The 17,633-nt window shown below is 35.0% G+C and overlaps 1 protein-coding gene across 2 annotated transcripts; it reads right to left on the bottom strand.

Annotated features, from left to right (window-relative positions):
• Nucleotides 1–321: 321 nt before the first annotated feature.
• On the bottom strand, nucleotides 322–17,045 carry LOC143198102 (uncharacterized). 2 transcript variants are annotated; one of them, XM_076407097.1, is made up of 15 exons: nucleotides 16,930–17,045; nucleotides 16,536–16,756; nucleotides 16,313–16,480; nucleotides 14,106–16,258; nucleotides 13,929–13,996; nucleotides 13,313–13,480; nucleotides 13,001–13,257; nucleotides 11,509–11,776; nucleotides 11,308–11,450; nucleotides 11,082–11,251; nucleotides 5,982–6,126; nucleotides 5,727–5,911; nucleotides 4,198–4,434; nucleotides 3,942–4,134; nucleotides 322–1,132 (listed from the first exon to the last, which is right to left on the bottom strand). In XM_076407097.1, the coding sequence occupies exons 2-15, from the start codon at nucleotides 16,725–16,727 to the stop codon at nucleotides 1,019–1,021; spliced, it is 4,461 nt and encodes a 1,486-aa protein (XP_076263212.1). In that variant the 5' UTR covers nucleotides 16,728–16,756; nucleotides 16,930–17,045; the 3' UTR covers nucleotides 322–1,018. The 2 variants fall into 2 exon arrangements, with proteins under 2 accessions (XP_076263212.1, XP_076263211.1); XM_076407096.1 differs by having other exon boundaries at nucleotides 16,816–17,026.
• Between the last annotated feature and the right edge of the window lie 588 nt (nucleotides 17,046–17,633).

Raw genomic sequence — 17,633 nt, 5'->3', positions numbered from 1 at the left:
TTAATAGAATATTCTTAAGAAGACTCAAAATAAATCATTTATTTATACACGAAGAAACATAAGAAGAAATTACATACTTTATAAATCTTTTGTTTTAGTATTTATTAATGACTGCTAACTTCACAGTAAATCTCAGTCACCTTTGAATTAGCGAATACTTTGTTACCTACATTCAACATAACATTCCTTATTAATTTATATTTGAATGGGGAAATCTATTTTAATTATTAATGCATGTCGTACAATCACGATAACAAAAATGATCCAATCGTTTGGTGATCACATTTGATGATCGGTGAGTGAAGAAAATAAAACCCAACATTTATTTACAAACAAAAATTGTATTCTTTATTATTGCAAAAAAAAAACTAATACATATGTACAATATGGCAAAAATACTGAAACAAACATTTTGTTTTAAAAAAGAGACATTATATGTTCATGACAATTTTTGTTTCAATATTCGTTCAATGGTGATTATTTATGTAAAAAAAATAAATATGGTCAAAAAAGTAATACTCAAGTGAACGAAATTTATTCAAAACTAAAATATTTTATTTATTGTTTCAAAAATTACATATATACAAATATGTTCGAAATAATTTTAATTTCGGTTACATAAAGAAACGAAATTTTTTTATTTCAACATCTGTCCATGGCCATCTTCAATATAACAAAGATTAAAAATAAAATTAAGATCGTGCAGTATAGACTATATTTCTATATTTCTCGTGATCTTGCTTACCAAATAATTTGTCATCAACAGTGAACAGCAAAATATTTTAATACTTAGAAAATAATAATTTATTGTTTTATAGATATACAAAAAAATATATATACAGTGTTACAAAAATAAGAAAACGATTGTTTTTTCACGAAATCATAACAGAAAGAAAACAATATTTACATTAACACTTTATCGTTCTATTTATTCTTATAGAAAAACTATAATAGACTTATCACATTTAGTTTAGCTTTAGCATGTTATAAGTGAAATGGTCAAGTCAGTCCCAAGGATTCATTTTACCAAAAGCTTGCTAAAATTCTCTATCGTCTTGGGATTCTGCTTGATGTCTATCAGAACTTTCCGCTTCTTCGCGTCTTCCCTGAGGTCATATAGAGTTCTGCATTCCTGAAAAATCAATAGACACCATAACTATATTGTAAATTATTGGTGATATATTTGTATATATCAGCGTAATCCTGAATTAGAACAGTCAAAGAAGTTATGTGAACGTAGTATTTTAGTGTATCACTACATGGTATAAAACAAAGTCGCCTTTTCCGTCCCTATATCCCTATGTGCGCTTAAATCTTTAAAACTACGCAACGGATTTTGATGCGGTTTTTTTCAATAGATAGAGTGATTCAAGAGGAAGGTTTATATGTATAATACATGCATAATATACTAAGGCAACATTGCTAATTTTAGAGATTTCTAACGTGATGTCGTAAATTAACCTATTTTTAGGCTTATTTAGCAATTAGCAAAAACGCTGCCTAACCCTACGAGTTAGATCAAATTAATGTACTACAGTATTGTACACCATAAAAAGGTCTACAAAAAAGTCCGCGATGGTATATGTTTATCTTTTAGGGATAACCCACATTAACCATTTTTATTGTTTACTTTTTACGTGAGAAAATGGCTTATTTACGAAGCTATTTTAAGCAATACGGCATTAATCCTTATCGAATTAAGGACCTTAAATACAGTGTGCAATTAATATAGATCAATATGGTTCCTTACAGCATGTAAATTAAACAAATATTTTCGGAGATATTATAAATTTAAAATTTGCGTTTAAAAATGTGTAATGTAATAAAAATTGTATGAATTTAGATATCCAAAGATAGCAGGAAATCTTCATAGTAAGTATAGGGGAAGAGGAATTGTTTTACTCCAAATTTAATGCGTGCAGGCCAAGGGCAGTAATGAATGAACCAAAAATACTGGATCGATTTTAATCATGTTTTCATTGAGTGACATAGGCATATATATTTTATGCCCGTGCAAAGTCGGAGCGGGCCGCTAAGTTTTTATATACAACGTTCATATTTTTTCTGTAGTGTATTTAATTTAGTATCAGCATTGCACCCGTGCGAAGCCGGGGCGGGTCGCTAGTAGTATATAGTGTTCAAATCAGTTTAATAACATATATAAAAAATATTTAATAGGGAATAATTTTCTCAAAACCGTAGCGTATTATATACCTATGGGTATATCGTGGGGGCTGGATCTATTGTTTAACGTGGACTCCGAACCACGGTCCGCGGCAATCCTACCGAACCGATTTAGAAACCATCTCAAAAGACATCTGGTCTTACCCAGCCTGGTTACCGGCATCACTAGGATCATTTTCCTTGTTGGATTTTGCACTCTTGCCTAAGGGCAATCACAAACATAAATTTACGACCATGCCCCAGTAGGATTCGAACCCGCGACTATCGCAATAGTAGGAGGACCGTCCTATCGCCTTTACCACTGCACCAACTAAGCCGGCTATATAGAGATAGAACACGCGAAACCGAGGAATTGTTTTGCTTGGTCCCACCAACGCAAGTTCAGTTTGTTTATGTTTATGTTAATATATATTTTTTCTAAATATTTTAAAGTAGTAGTTGATGGGAGATTGAGAAAGAGTAGTAGATGATGATGATGGAAATTTTCCAAATGAACCAATTTTCAAAGATTTATTAAAAACTAGCGACCCGCCCCGGCTTCGCACGGGTGCAATGCTGATACTAAATTAAATACACTACAGAAAAAATATGAACGTTGTATATAAAAACATAGCGGCCCGCTCCGACTTTGCACGGGCATAAAATATATATGCCTATGTCACTCAATGAAAACATGATTAAAATCGATCCAGTATTTTTGGTTCATTCATTACTGCCCTTGGCCTGCACGCATTAAATTTGGAGTAAAACAATTCCTCTTCCCCTATACTTACTATGAAGATTTCCTGCTATCTTTGGAATATCTAAATTCATACAATTTTTATTACATTACACATTTTTAAACGCAAATTTTAAATTTGTAATATCTCCGAAAATATTTGTTTAATTTACATGCTGTAAGGAACCATATTGATCTATATTAATTGCACACTGTATTTAAGGTACTTAATTCGATAAGGATTAATGCCGTATTGCTTAAAATAGCTTCGTAAATAAGCCATTTTCTCACGTAAAAAGTAAACAATAAAAATAGTTAATGTGGGTTATCCCTAAAATATAAACATATACCATCGCGGACTTTTTTGTAGACCTTTTTATGGTGTACAATACTGTAGTACATTAATTTGATCTAACTCGTAGGGTTAGGCAGCGTTTTTGCTAATTGCTAAATAAGCCTAAAAAAATAGGTTAATTTACGACATCACGTTAGAAACCTCTAAAATTAGCAATGTTGCCTTAGTATATTATGCATGTATTATACATATAAACCTTCCTCTTGAATCACTCTATCTATTGAAAAAAACCGCATCAAAATCCGTTGCGTAGTTTTAAAGATTTAAGCGCACATAGGGATATAGGGACAGAAAAGGCGACTTTGTTTTATACTATGTAGTGATTATATTTATTTTGAAAAAATATGAAAAAATATCGGCTACAAAAATATCGATATATCGGCCAAAAATATCGATATTTTTTTCAGAAAATATCAATATATCGATATTTTTCCTGCATCACTAGCTGGACCACATATTGAAAGCGAAAGATACACTGTGCATTTGCAATTCAACTGAGCAATTCTGGCACTTCCAGCGTATTCTCTACACTTAGTGCCTTCTGATTATTACTTATTTTGACTGACGTATCATCTCATCAATCATAATCATATCATCAAATGGGTAAAACGTGTAGATGAAGGTTAAAAATGACAAAAAGTTGTAGAAAACGATGGATATCCTATAATATAAATACATTCTTACCTTAAATAGAGTGTAATTTCCAACGATGTATAATGCTTGTTTGGCTCTTGTTAAAGCCACATTCAGTCTGTTCTCGTTTTGTAGAAAACTGTTCATGGAGTTACGAACACACGATATTATTATAACATCGTTTTCGGACCCTTGAAAACTGTCGACCGTGTTAACGACAATTTTACAGTTCTTCTTGTTGGTCCTGAAAATCGTTTCATACATATACGTCAACCATTCAAAGATGTAGCGCTCGATATATACTCACATCAGATCTTTGATGTTATTGTTAATCAGATCTTTCTGTGCATTATACGGGGTGATAATGCCGAACGTGTAGTTGTGAGAGCTATCGACCAATTCGAAAATATTTTTCAACAAGTTCCTTATTAAGTACACTTCGTCCATATTGGTGTAATCGGTGGAATCGTTGAATTTCTCACAGTTGAACACTAAATATGGTCTTATTCGATCAGGTAATTTGTTTGGATGATCAGGTAACGATCTGAAAATAAAATCAATAGTGCCAGTGTAATATTAGACACGTAAAAAGTTTTCATACTTTTTTTTTTCGCTCTAGCATTTGATTCTACGAGGGGCAAGTAAAAAATAAAGTTCCCAACGCTGTACAATGGCCGCGTGAGATGCTAGGCGAAATCTGGCAACATCGCCTTGATTGTTGGTCCCCCCACTCCATTCCCACTATTGAAGGCGATTGCTGCGATGCCCAATGTCGTAACGGTCATTCGCGATGGAGTCGTCACCGCCAGGTATAAAATCCGTTCAGTGATTCGATTTTTAAACGCGAAGAAGCTTGAAACTATTTAAATTCATGGATAGTTGAAAATTCAAAGAAGTTTATGACAAAGCTTGCATCAGCGTCCAACACGATCGCGTCAAGTGTGCCGATGGGTTTCTTCGGAAACACCAAAGAATTCTTGGACTCCATTATTACGGGAGATGAAACATGGTGTCACTACGTCATTCCGAAAACAAAAGAACAGTCGAAACAATGGCGCCATCCCCGATCGCCCTAGGCCGAATAAGTTTAAGCAGACGCTGTCTGCAAGAGAAGTGATGGCTACAATGCTTTGGGATCGAGAAGGCGTCTTGCCTACCGACTTTGTGCCTAAAGGGACCACAATAAATTCGGACAGGTACTGCGAGACGTTGACAAAACACAAAAGTGCCATCCAAAATCGCCGGAGAGGAATATTATTAAGGGCGTTAGGCTGCACTACGACAACGCGCGCCTCCCTGTCTCCCGACAGACCACCGCCCTACTGGACAAATTCGGCTGGAAATTGTTTGATCATGCCCCTACAGCCCTGATCTTGCTCCCAGCAACTTCCACTTGTTTCCGAAATTGAAGCAACACTTGGGTGGACAACGGTTCAGTAAAGATAAAGAGGTAAAGGAAGTGGTCACCAAGTTCATCGGCGGCCTAGCGACGTAGTTCTTTGAAGAAGGTTTTCAGAAGTGGATAACTCGTCAGAAAAAATACGTGAAAAATCTGGTGACCGTGTAGAAAAATAGTTTAAACTACAAGCTTTCAGATGGTATACTTATTCATAACAATAAAAAATGCCTTACATCTGGAAAAAATGTGGGAACTTTATTTTCTACTTGCCCCTCGTATTGATAGAGACAAATTATAGCGTTATTTTTGCATGGATAGTTAAGTCGTTGGTTAAAACGTGAATAATTATTCAGGCACTTACTGGTCCATCAACAAACAATTTCCTAAATTCGCTAACTCAAAGTGTTACAGTGATAAACAAAAATCTTTATACGTACTTTAGTTTTCCTTCATAAAACTGCCGGCTGGGGAACGAACAGATCTCCGGGTGCATCCTGTACTGTTGGGTAAGCATCTTAATGGGTGAGCTCTCGTTCTTGTGGGAATTAATTCTAGGATCGGTGACAAAATTATTCGCTATCCTACTAAATAAACTTTCACCGTAACCCAAATTCGATGCTTCCTGCGACGCGTAACAAACAAAATCCGTGCGATGAATACAAAAAAAAAAGTAAAACATCAAGTTTACTTACCCTGTTCATTATCGTCGCGTTCAACTGTTTGGGATCTCCGACCATTATGTATTTGTCGATGCCCAGCATGATTGGCAGGAGAGATTCGACTTCATGGCACTGTGTAGCCTCGTCAATTATACAACATGAAAACTTGATAAGGCCACTGAAAATAGCAATCATATTTAATATAACATACAATGAGTGAATAAAAGTTGATTTATATTTTGTTCCTCTCTTCACACTCACACTTTATGCGGATTAAAGTGGTAATTTTGATGTAAATGATAAAAAAAAACATCATTAGATTATGAGAGGAAAAGTTTATATAACTTGGACACATCCGTCCATGGGTATAACACACGTCAACGGTGGCATGCTCTTTATCTTAAAGGATTAATATGATTGATGTACTATGAGCTATCAAAATTGAATAAAAGCTAATCACTGCTAAAGTATATTAATATCGTGATAAAAATATTAAGATGTTTTGCAATTTCTACAAAAAAACAACGAAAGCTCGCCAGATAATAAACGGCTTTGATACAGAAGTCGATGGTTAGTAGGGACGGTATGAACAGTTAATAACCTACGTGTAGATAAAATAAACAAACATATATATGATTCTGCGTTGTTTTCTGTTCGCAAATCTGGTTAATCACTTTGTCATCAAAATTATCTATTTCCAAGATAACTGTTTTTCGAGATAGCATGGAAAGGGCCGTTAAACGATTTTCGACTATTGAATTTCTAAGAAATGTTTTGATGCGCTTTAGTGTTGAGAAACATCTTTCGGTCTATGATGATGTCGTGGGAGTTGTTATCACGATTTCTAAAAATCATCTAGTCTCCTTCAAGGTGTCTCCTAGATTGTTTGCTATTAAACATTTTAGAAGAGGTGGTGCATTATCATTTCTTGAATAAATAACTGACAGTTCAGTTTGTAATCGTTCTTTATCAAGTGTGGGATAAAAGGAACATACGAAAGTGAGTTTACCACCCTCAGGAAATTTACTGTAATACTCTTCAAAGCATTCCGAAAAGAAAAGTGATATTCTCTTTAAAATAAAATCGATATTTGCACAATTTCACCATTGCGAACATATCTAAAAATAACTACCAGCTGAGATTTTGCAGCAACATCATTTATTTCGGTCGCCATCATTGCCAAAAATGAAGAATTATTAATTTCCTCAATTATTTGTTCATGACTAACTTCAGGCATACACTGTAACAGATCGTTCTGAATTTCTTTGGAGCTGACTATAAGTGCTGAAGCATTCTTTAGATGTTCACTTAGAGTTGCATCTAGTTCAGCCGAAAAAATTATACGTCTATGAATTATCAACGGATTCTGGGATGTATCGCTCTCATCATGTCCCTGAAGAGCCAATTCAAACACTCCACAAAATTTAATGCAATTTATAATTTTTGATAAGACATAACTATTTTTTAACACATTTTCATTATGTCTCTGTATATTTATCCAATACGCAGAATTTAATTGAGCCATAATATTAGTTGACTCTAGTAATACAAATTCCATATAATCATGAAGATGGATTTTAGAGTTTTCGTGTCTTTTTACTTACAAACTTAAGTGTTCTAGATCGATGGCCTCTATTTCCGTCCAAGTTTCATCGCCACCAAAAAGTAGGCTGTGGAAACAGTACCACGCATTTGTTGTTACATTCACAAATCCATTTGTTTTTCAAATAAATGTTAATTAAATTTACGAGTAACTTTTCTCTCTACTCGAACCAGTTTTCTCAATAATAATATCTGCTAATGATCTATCTTTTCCTTTCAATACCAACTTTTCTTCGTAAGAGTATTTAAAAAATTTCTTCACATTAATTAAATAAAAGGCTACTTCCATAGTTACAGTTATTAAATATTGTTGTTATTAACTGGCCGAAAGTCGCGTAAAATTTCGATACAGATAACCGACATACGGGCCATAGGCGCTGAACTAAATGCAGCGAAATCTCCACTTGCGGGTGTTTCTGTCGTGCGGGTGTTCGAAGGAGCTCGCAGAGCACGATCGTATGGCCCAAATAAATAATAGCGATAGCGTGAGTCGGTTTCCATAGTTCGCGCTTCTATTGTAGTTTTTTTATCATTTATTACAAACAACAAGAATTCACGAATGCTAAAGTGGGGAGCTTCTTTAGTCTTTTTGGAAGCTCTGCAGCGTTGTAACTCTTATGCACCAGTCGCCACTGCCAACATCATCTAACAAATCTAAATAAACTGTTACAGAAAATACCAGTAATAGGAATTAAGACATTTGCTGAAAAAGATGTGAAAGATACACCATTGCCCTTTGAAATTAAATTTAAAAAAACGAATAACAAGAATGTCTTTCTGGAAATAGTAAATTCAGTACTTTTTATATAGCATTAAAAATGTATCATAAACCTCAACAAGTTAAATGTTGAACTGTTGTAGCATGCACACCGTTCAGCAAATTTAGTTGCTCTTGCCTTCTGCCTCAAACAACCTAGTTCAGCTGGTAATTGAGCAAGAAGTTTTAAACCATTCAACATAACTTATCTTATTGATTAAGCCTCCTAAAGCTCCCAAACTTTTTCCACCTCTATAGAACTTCACACATCTAAAGTTAAAGATAAGACTAACTCCAACATTCCTTACATAAACTCTAACACAACACATGGCGAAGCAAGAGAAACATTGTCAGTACTAATAAAATTCTATTAAATACAACGTGGGGCAAAAGTCCCGCTACTATTTTGATTGCCTATAATTTTGCTGAAAGAAAAGATAACTAAGTTTGGTTTTCATAAAAAGTTTATTTGGTCTTTACGTTTTTATTTCGTTATGATTGAAAAATTATATCGGGTAAATGGTGACCGCGATGCGCTATGCAACTTTCGGCTCTTTTAAGGCATTTTTCATGACATCCTGCAACATCTGAGGCTGAATTTCTTCAATTTCGTGACGAATACTGTCTTTAAGATATTGGATCATTTGGGGAATATTCACATAAACTGATAACACTGATGCTGTGAAATCCGGAGATCTCGCTGGCCATATTAAATCGCCACTTCGCGAAATTAGTCTTCGTAGAAAAAGGTCATTCAATTAATGAGTTGTTGTCATCTAGTCCCTGCTCTTCCATTTCAGGTACAAGAAAATTTCGAATCATGTCTTGGTCCCGTTCAGCAGTAACAGTAACCGCAACACCTTGGTCATTTTCAAAAAAATCTGGACCAATGATGTTTCTATCACGAATACCACATCTATATTGTTTTCAGTGGAGGCAATGATGTTTCATGAATTAATTAAGGACTCTACCTAAATGCCAAAAGATATTGTTCGGCTGCTTTCCTAGACATATCTCAGGCTTTTGACAAAGTATGGCATACGGGATTGCAGGTTAAACTAAAGAAACTTCTCCCTCATCCGGACTATCAGCTACTAAAATCGTATCTCACTGACAGACATTTTATTGTAAATCAAGGCGATGAACATACCGAATTAAATCCCATATATTCAGGAGTTCCGCAAGGTAGTGTACTGGGTCCAGTACTGTATCTTCTGTATACAGCTGATCTGCCCACCACAAAAATAACTACTGTGGCAACATATGCAGACGATACAGCAATCTTAGCATCCCATGAAGATCCAGTCACAGCATCAATAAACCTACAAACCCACCTGGAGCAAATACAATTATGGTTGAAGACATGGCGCATTAAAGCCAATGAATCAAAATCCACGCATATAACGTTTACCCTGCGTAGAAGAACATGTCCACCAGTAAATATCAATCAACGTCAACTCCCCCAAGCAGAGCATGTTAAATATCTTGGTATGCATTTAGATCGACGCCTAACCTGGAAGAAGCACATACTCTCTAAACGGAAACAACTAGGACTAAAATTATATCAAATGTATTGGCTCATTGGGCGCAAATCCAAGTTATCATTAGATAACAAGGTATTGCTGTATGAGTCTATACTCAAGCCCATTTGGACATATGGAATTCAACTATGGGGTACCGCTAGCAAATCTAATATATCCATCATTCAACGGTTCCAAAATAAGGTGTTGCGTGCCATTGTTGATGCTCCGTACTATATTTCAAATAAAGTGATACAACGCGATATTCCTCTAGAACCTATAACGAGTGTAATCCAACGTGTTTGTGTGAAGTACTTCGAAAGAGTGTCAGTGCATCCCAATGTACTCGCTAATCAGCTAAATATGCGACGTGATAGTGAAGTGCGTAGACTAAAACGTTTAACACCACCTGATCTGATTACTGGACATATGTAGAGTTTAGAATAAGCATTAGAATAAGACTAATTAATTAAGATAATATTTTATACAGAAGATTGCTTAATGAAGTGATTTTCTACATGCCATGTATATATAATATAGACATAAGAAATACTTATTGCCAATAGGGCAGATTGTGGACTCACGAAGAGTAATAAAAAAAAATTAAGGACTCTGTGTTCCCCAAAACCGACTGTTCTGTTTATTGACGTCGCCACTGAGAAGCCTTATCAATTTAGACGAAAAATCTTCAATTTCGCCAGACAGCCTTAGGATTGCATTACTGTACTCAACTCGTTGATCAGAATCTCTCGGTAGCAATTTTTTGATTAACTGAATTTTGTACGGGAACATTTTCAAGTCAGTTTTCAAAATTCGCCTTAAACTGCATGCAGGAATGTGTAACTGGGAACCACGTCTCCGAACTGATGTTTCTGGAGACTCTGCAACACTATCGCGCACTAGAGCCACATTTTCAGCGTTCCGAGACGTCCATTGTCTCCCAGAACGAGGCCTGTCTGCTGTCGTACCGTACTGTCGAAAATTTGCATGTAAACGATAAATTGTGATTTTGTGAGGCACTGGACGATTAGGATATTTTTGACACAATTTCCGTCACTACTTCTGCTCGTTCTCATGGCGTACATTCATCCATAATAAAATTTGAACGTCTACACAACACAATGGTTAAAACGAACCTGAACTAAACGTCAAAACAAAATAGTAGCGTGACTTTTGCCCCGCCCGTTATATACGTTAATAGGATTTTAGTTAATCTCAATCAAACAGCACGTATTTAAGAAAACAAAAACTCACCGATCCACAGCGTCAATTAACTTTCCATTAACGCAACTATTCAAAGTTGTGCATATTATATTGCTATTTTTGATTAAAATTTCCTCGCAGACCTTCAGTTCCTGGTTGAAATTCCTGCCGAAATATTTCTTCGCGAAATCGGTCATGTTTTCCTTCCTGTCTTTGGCCTCCTAAAAGACGAATCGTTTTGAAGCCCGAAACCCGACGAACGAGTGACGCTACAAACCTTGAATTGCGCAACGTCCTGGTTCTTAAACAGGAGATGTTTTCGCGCCAAGGACGTGAGCGAGTACAGAATCCCCTCGGAGCTCATGCTCGATTCTGGACCGACGCGAATTAACTTTATTTTGCCCTTCAGTTTCTTGCACTCTAAAATAAATAAATACGCCAATAGCGTTTGGAGATTGTAGGGATAATAAGGTACTACCTGTGACTAACGAATGTTTTCTTGCTACCAGTTTAGACAACAAGTTATCGACCGCTGTATTCGACGGTGCCGCCACTAATATCCTAGGTGGCTCTTCGGTCGGATGCTGCACATAGGACGACATCAAAACTTGGTACACTATATTAATGATAACGCTAGTCTTTCCCGTTCCAGGGGGTCCCTTTATACAGTAAATGCCGCTCGAGTTTCCCACGCAGACATTGGATGCTTCAAGAACGATCTGTTTCTGTTGAGGATTCAAGTGATTCTGGAATTTTAAAAATTAACGTCGCTTGAACCATATTAAAATTCACCTGTTGGCATGACTAACAGGTATCAGAGCAGTAACCAATAAATCACAAAAGTAATGTAAAGGGTGTCATAAATATCTATATGATAAAAAATATCGATACTTTTTAGCCGATATTTATTTAAAATAAATTAAATATAATTTCTATAAGGTCTATCAAAAAATATCCCTACTTTTATTAGAAATAGATAATATAGAATAGAAATAGATAATAATAGAATATTTAGAAAAATATATACCTTTTTAGGCTAATATTTCCCCACTTTTATTTTTTCTTAAAAATATCGATGTAATTTTTGTAAAATATCCATATTCTTTATATTTGATGCAAAAAATATATCGATATTTATTTTTCTCCGATAAACTATAATAAAATTTTAAAAAAAATAAAACTGAAAAACTGAAAAATAATCAAACTTAGATTTTTAGCACAAAACACAAACATTTTAAAATAAAATATGTACATAATAATCGTTGTAATAACTAAATAAAAATAAACAAAAACCTTATTTTAACCTAACTACTATTATATTTTAATTTTTATATTTATTTTTTGAGGTCGGTTCATTATTTTTGTTAAAAATATTTAATTTTTCTCTTTTTAGTGTTAGGTATTTACTCAATAAATTACGCAGTTATTTAATTTAATATTACAAGTAGTAGGCCAAGTAAAGGTGCAGCTAGTATGAGGAAAAATAGGAATAAAGAAATAATGATTGAAATTAGGGAGCGCTTCAGTCCATGGGGTCCGCTACCTAGTCTAGGTGATTTGACAAATGTTCTAACTAAACTACAACAAAAAGTTAAACGCTTTAACCAATACAATGTATTTTGTGCTTAAAAAGCAAACTGAATGGCTTTTGCACTGAACAACTTCCGACTCTCCGTCACATCAGCTCAGCAATAACATTATACACAAATATCTGATTATTATTTCCAATTTAAACCATTTTAAACTTGAACTTGATTATCAATATCAACACATAATTGATGAACAGATATATAAGAATTGTTATCCTACTATTCAACGTAAAATTATTTACATTTACGATTTTTTTAATTTAAAAAGGACATGCCATTCATCGCAAACGTAAAAAGACATACAAATTATTTTAAAAAACTGGCATTAATGTTATTTTCATAGAGATAAAACATACATAAAATAAAATATGCATTACTTACAGGAACTGCGAGTTCATGTTGTGAGACGGAAGCCACTTTATAGTCTTCTACTCTTGGGTAGAGTATCATTTTGCATAGTGGTGAGTCCGCGAGACACTTGACAGCCTTAATTTGTTTCAGATATCCTCCGATATTGGCAGCCAACTTCAACAGAGCAAACCCTCTGTTTTCAACTCTTTTGTCTGCCTGATGCGGCAAAACTATCGTTAATTCTATACAAGAATGTGGCGTGCCCGAACACAGCTCACTCACTGGAACTATTAAGGAAAAATGATAACAAATCCACGCGTCTACACGCTCAGCTAATAGTACCATTGTTTAAATCTTTTTGAGATACCTCCGTCCTCCTGAATCTCTGTACAAAACCAAAATTCAACGACAGATAATTATGCGCACTATCCTTCGTTTTGTATTCAATTAAAAGAAAGTCATCCGATTTGTAGTGTGAACCTTTCCTTAATTCAGTTTCAGTTATATAATCTATAAAAGTATAAACAAAATCACCGCGGCTACATCGATGATAAATCTCAATATAAACATAATATGACTTAACCTACAATTATTGAATGTAAAAATAACGACAATAATGATTCATTTAAACAGATTTAAGCGTCACATATTAAAATAACACACAAATAAAGCACACTACTTAATAGACAATTATTTGTTTTGCGGAATGGGTAACAGTAAGGTTTTTGTTAAAGAATTTTTTCGATAACAGAAGTTAAATTAACTATTTTTCAAACACCATTCATCCAAACTTCAGAAAGTGACACTGACAAATAAACACTATTTAATAAACAATTTGTTTTCCATGGTTAACTTGGTTTTTCTGTTCTCAATAAATGTAGCTTAAACCATCTGATATTTAAAATTAGGATTGAATTTTGTTCAGGTATTACCTTATTAAAATAAAATTTATACTTACACACACAGTCAATGTATAAAAGATTATTATTTACTCGTAAATGTCTAATTTGTGTCTTTCGTGCTGTCCTAAAATTAAAATAATGATATGTTGCCTGTTAACTAAATATTCTTCAAAATTGACTTGTCATCAATATTTTGTGAATTGTCTGAAGTTAAAAATCTAGTTAACACTTACTCGATACTGTGTCCTTTAGAGATGTAATGCCATTTTTCCAACAATATTAATTTGGAAAAGACGTCGTAGTACTGCTCAAAATTACGAAAATGTAGTGGGATTTTTTTGGCAGGCGGTTCATTTATTGGCGGGTTGGTCGACACCTCCATTTGCTCGATCAACCACTTGGGAAACCAATGAATGATTTTGTGAATAATATCGTCGGTATTATAAACTTTTAAGCGTCTCGCGGGTGGTCCTCTTTCTGAATTTCTCCCCGTATTTGGATGCATTAACCGACTGGAAAATGAATTTGCAATGTATGCCGAATCAGCAATAGCGTGTGTATGACTGGGGTGTGTTTCATTCACACGGGTTCTTGATAGAACACCTCTGGGCTTATTATCCGGTACTTTGGGAATTACGAAAGCGGTAGAGTCGTTGTTTTCCTTGCTGTTCCTGGTGTTGTAACTGTTTTCCACCTGTTTGGGAAATTCGGGTAGAATACTTTTCGGCTGTTCCGCGTTAACGTTCTCGCCACCGTCTTTCCTCAGATTGTAATTGTTGTTTTTCGTAATCTTCGGCAGGTCTATGGGTTTGAGTTCGTACTTATCTAAAACAGGGGTTAATTTCAAATGACCTTGCTCAACCAAAAACGAACCCCTGTTTGATTTCGACTGAGGTACTACTTTGACTGGACTCATGACACGCTCCTCCATGCCCCGTTCGTTATACCCTTTCGGTTTGCTCTCCTCCAACTGCTTCAATTTCCTGCGTCTCTCGCCCTTGATCGATTCTTTCGCGGCCCTATCGATTTCTACGCTGGTTCGAGAACCAGACCTGGAACGTCTCTTCTTCAGCTCGTTCTCGATCGTCTTGGACCCACAGTGGACCAGCAGCTTGGGCGTCGCCGTCGTCTTGTTCTTCTCCGACGGCGGTTCCTGGACCTTTTTCCGTTTGTTCTTGCCGTTCTCGTTCGTCTCCGAATTGCGTTTCGACGCGGCGGCGGGTTTCTTGGTCGTCTTGATCTCCTGGTGCGGCTCGGTCAGGATCGCTTTCCGGTTCTTTCTCGGAGCCGCGCTTTTTTCGTTGATGCTGTTCTCGAACAACCCCTCGTCGCCGACCGAGAAACCGGAGTCCCTGTCGCCGTTTCTCGATCTGACGCCGTCACTATAAACCGGCGCTTGATTGCTCGAATCACCCTCCAAGTAGGCGCGTATGTCCTGGGTATTCTCGAAACCCGACAGCTCAGCGTCATTCTCCAAATTAATGGGTTCCAGATTCAACAGGAACTCTTGATCGCAAAAGTCCATCTCCGCCAGCTCCATCTTGATCTTCTGGAAATTGTCGTCCTGCACCTCCGTCTTCACCATTTCCGACATCTGGAAGATCTGGCTGCTCGAGAAATCCTCTTCGTTATCGTCGGTGATGTCGATAATAACCGAAGCATCCTGAATAGTGGAGAAACTATTTTTCGCTGATTTGTTACCCATCTCCTCGGCACTTATATCCTGATTGTCTTTAGAGGAACTGTCATTAACGTCACTGGGTTTATCTTCGCAAACTATGTTCAAAATCTTATGGGACTTGTTATTTGTGGATGAAATTTCTAACACGGAATCTTGGTTTATATCGATTTTATGTTTTTTAGTACCCATTTTTTCCCGCTCTTTATCAGTACGAGGGGCGTGCGATGAATCACTGAAGCTAGAGTGTTTGCGCTTTTCTTGATTAGAATTTGTCACTGTCTCCTGTAAACCATCACCTGTCTTCACATTATCACTAGCTACAGGTTTTGTTGATTTGTTACTGTTAACATTTTCAACAAACTCAAGTTCTGGAATTACTTCATAAACATTAGACTTCTGCAGTGTTGTGGTAGAAACACCCTGATTTGAGCCAGCATTAAAATTTAATAAATTATCTTCTTCCTCCTGAGAAATATCAAGGGATGCACTTGATTTTAACTTCTTCGATGCTGTACTATCGTGTTGATGAAGTACCCCATTTGTACTAACTGTATTGGTAGGTTTTTTAATGATTTTTAAATCATCTGGGTTAATTTCCCCCTGTTTTAAATAACACTGTGCCGAATTATCATCTTCATCTGGACTATCCAGTAAATCAATGACATCAGGCTCTTCTGTTTTTATATCGTCACAGGTTGAAGATACCTAAAAAGACAAGTTTCCATTAAAAGACAGATTTAATTAAATTCACCTTGTTACCAGTATAACAGGAATCTTTTTGATCACTTCAAAAAATACACATCTATCTTTGTCATCTTCAGACAAACTTAAGTTTGATATTCCGAAACCTATAATGTCTCCAGGCCGAACTTTGTGCCGTTTATATATATCCAATTTTACCCCATTTACAAATGTGCCATTAGCACTCTAAAAATGTTATCAGTATTACATAATATGCATTAAGAGCTGCAAGAAAACTCACACTTAAATCTTGCAGTAGTAAATGACCATCTAGGTTAACAACAAAAGATGAGTGAGTTCTTGATGATTTAGCACTGTTTAAAATTACTTGAGCCGTAAGAGAGCGACCAACTACGCAATCAGACGGATCAATTTCAAATAACTTATTTGTGTGAAGTTGTTTCAAAAACCATTTCACTCGAGGCATCGACATGGTTACAAAATTTCCTTCAGAGAATCAAACTGAAACACAAAATCGAAGCAAAAATGTAAGTAATAGCTGGTATATTTTAAATTCATACTTGTATTTGGTAGTTTCGAAGATAACTACTACTTGTATCCCCGTTGATTCATTTACATCATATTTTACAGAATCAAATTTCGAAAAAATTAAATATTACTATAAGGAGGCTTACATTTTTCATCAACTTGATCCATAAAATTAAACTTGGTCTCAAGAGCTTAGTCAACAAAATACTTTAAATATAACAAACTGAAAAACCAAACGTCAATTCTTCTTAAGGCTTTTATTTTAGCGGTTTAAATTAATCAATATCAGTTGTCTATGTATTAGGAGTACCGACTGAAAAAAATATTGATATAGATTTTGATATTTTTTAAAAATATCGATATATCGGAGAAAAAAAATATTGATATTTTTTAAATATATATATATATATATATATATATATATAGATATTGGTAATAAACCTTTACAATTAAACATCAAAATACACTAAACTTTTAAAGCACCAATTTCAAAACGTCTATATATCGATATTTTTTCGGTAACCCTACTATGTATCTTTAATAACTTATTTTAAAAAGTAAAAAATCGAGTCTCCCGGAAATACTGATAGATATATTATAAATTATTAGCATCTTTCAATAACATCAAAACAAAGTTCACATTTTTATCTGACACCTTGGATGAAATTGCAAATATCTTAGTTAATATAATTAAGGATTATGTACAAGATTAATGTATTAGTATTAAGTATAACTTACATTATATGAACAAATATATTAAAAAAAACAAATAACTAATATATTATTTAAATATTTATAAATGCTTATGCAACATACAATACACAGCTAGGGCTTTAGTAGGGATGTAGAA

This window comes from Rhynchophorus ferrugineus, unplaced genomic scaffold (genome assembly GCF_030347505.1).
Source record: "Rhynchophorus ferrugineus isolate W39M unplaced genomic scaffold, kcgeb_rfMv2 rfM6, whole genome shotgun sequence".
NCBI classification, from domain to species: Eukaryota; Metazoa; Arthropoda; class Insecta; order Coleoptera; family Curculionidae; genus Rhynchophorus; species Rhynchophorus ferrugineus.
This window is presented reverse-complemented; position numbering and strand designations above follow the sequence as displayed.

Bases quoted from the DNA above. Each gene is read 5' to 3' on its own strand.
- LOC143198102 (XM_076407097.1), bottom strand. From the start codon at position 16,727: ATGTCGATGCCTCGAGTGAAATGGTTTTTGAAACAACTTCACACAAAT. The intron at 13,258-13,312 runs GTACTATTAGCT...TTTCCTTAATAG, and splicing joins TCAAAAAGATTTAAACAATG to TTCCAGTGAGTGAGCTGTGT. The intron at 6,127-11,081 runs GTGAGTTTTTGT...TGCTATTTTCAG, and splicing joins TTAATTGACGCTGTGGATCG to TGGCCTTATCAAGTTTTCAT.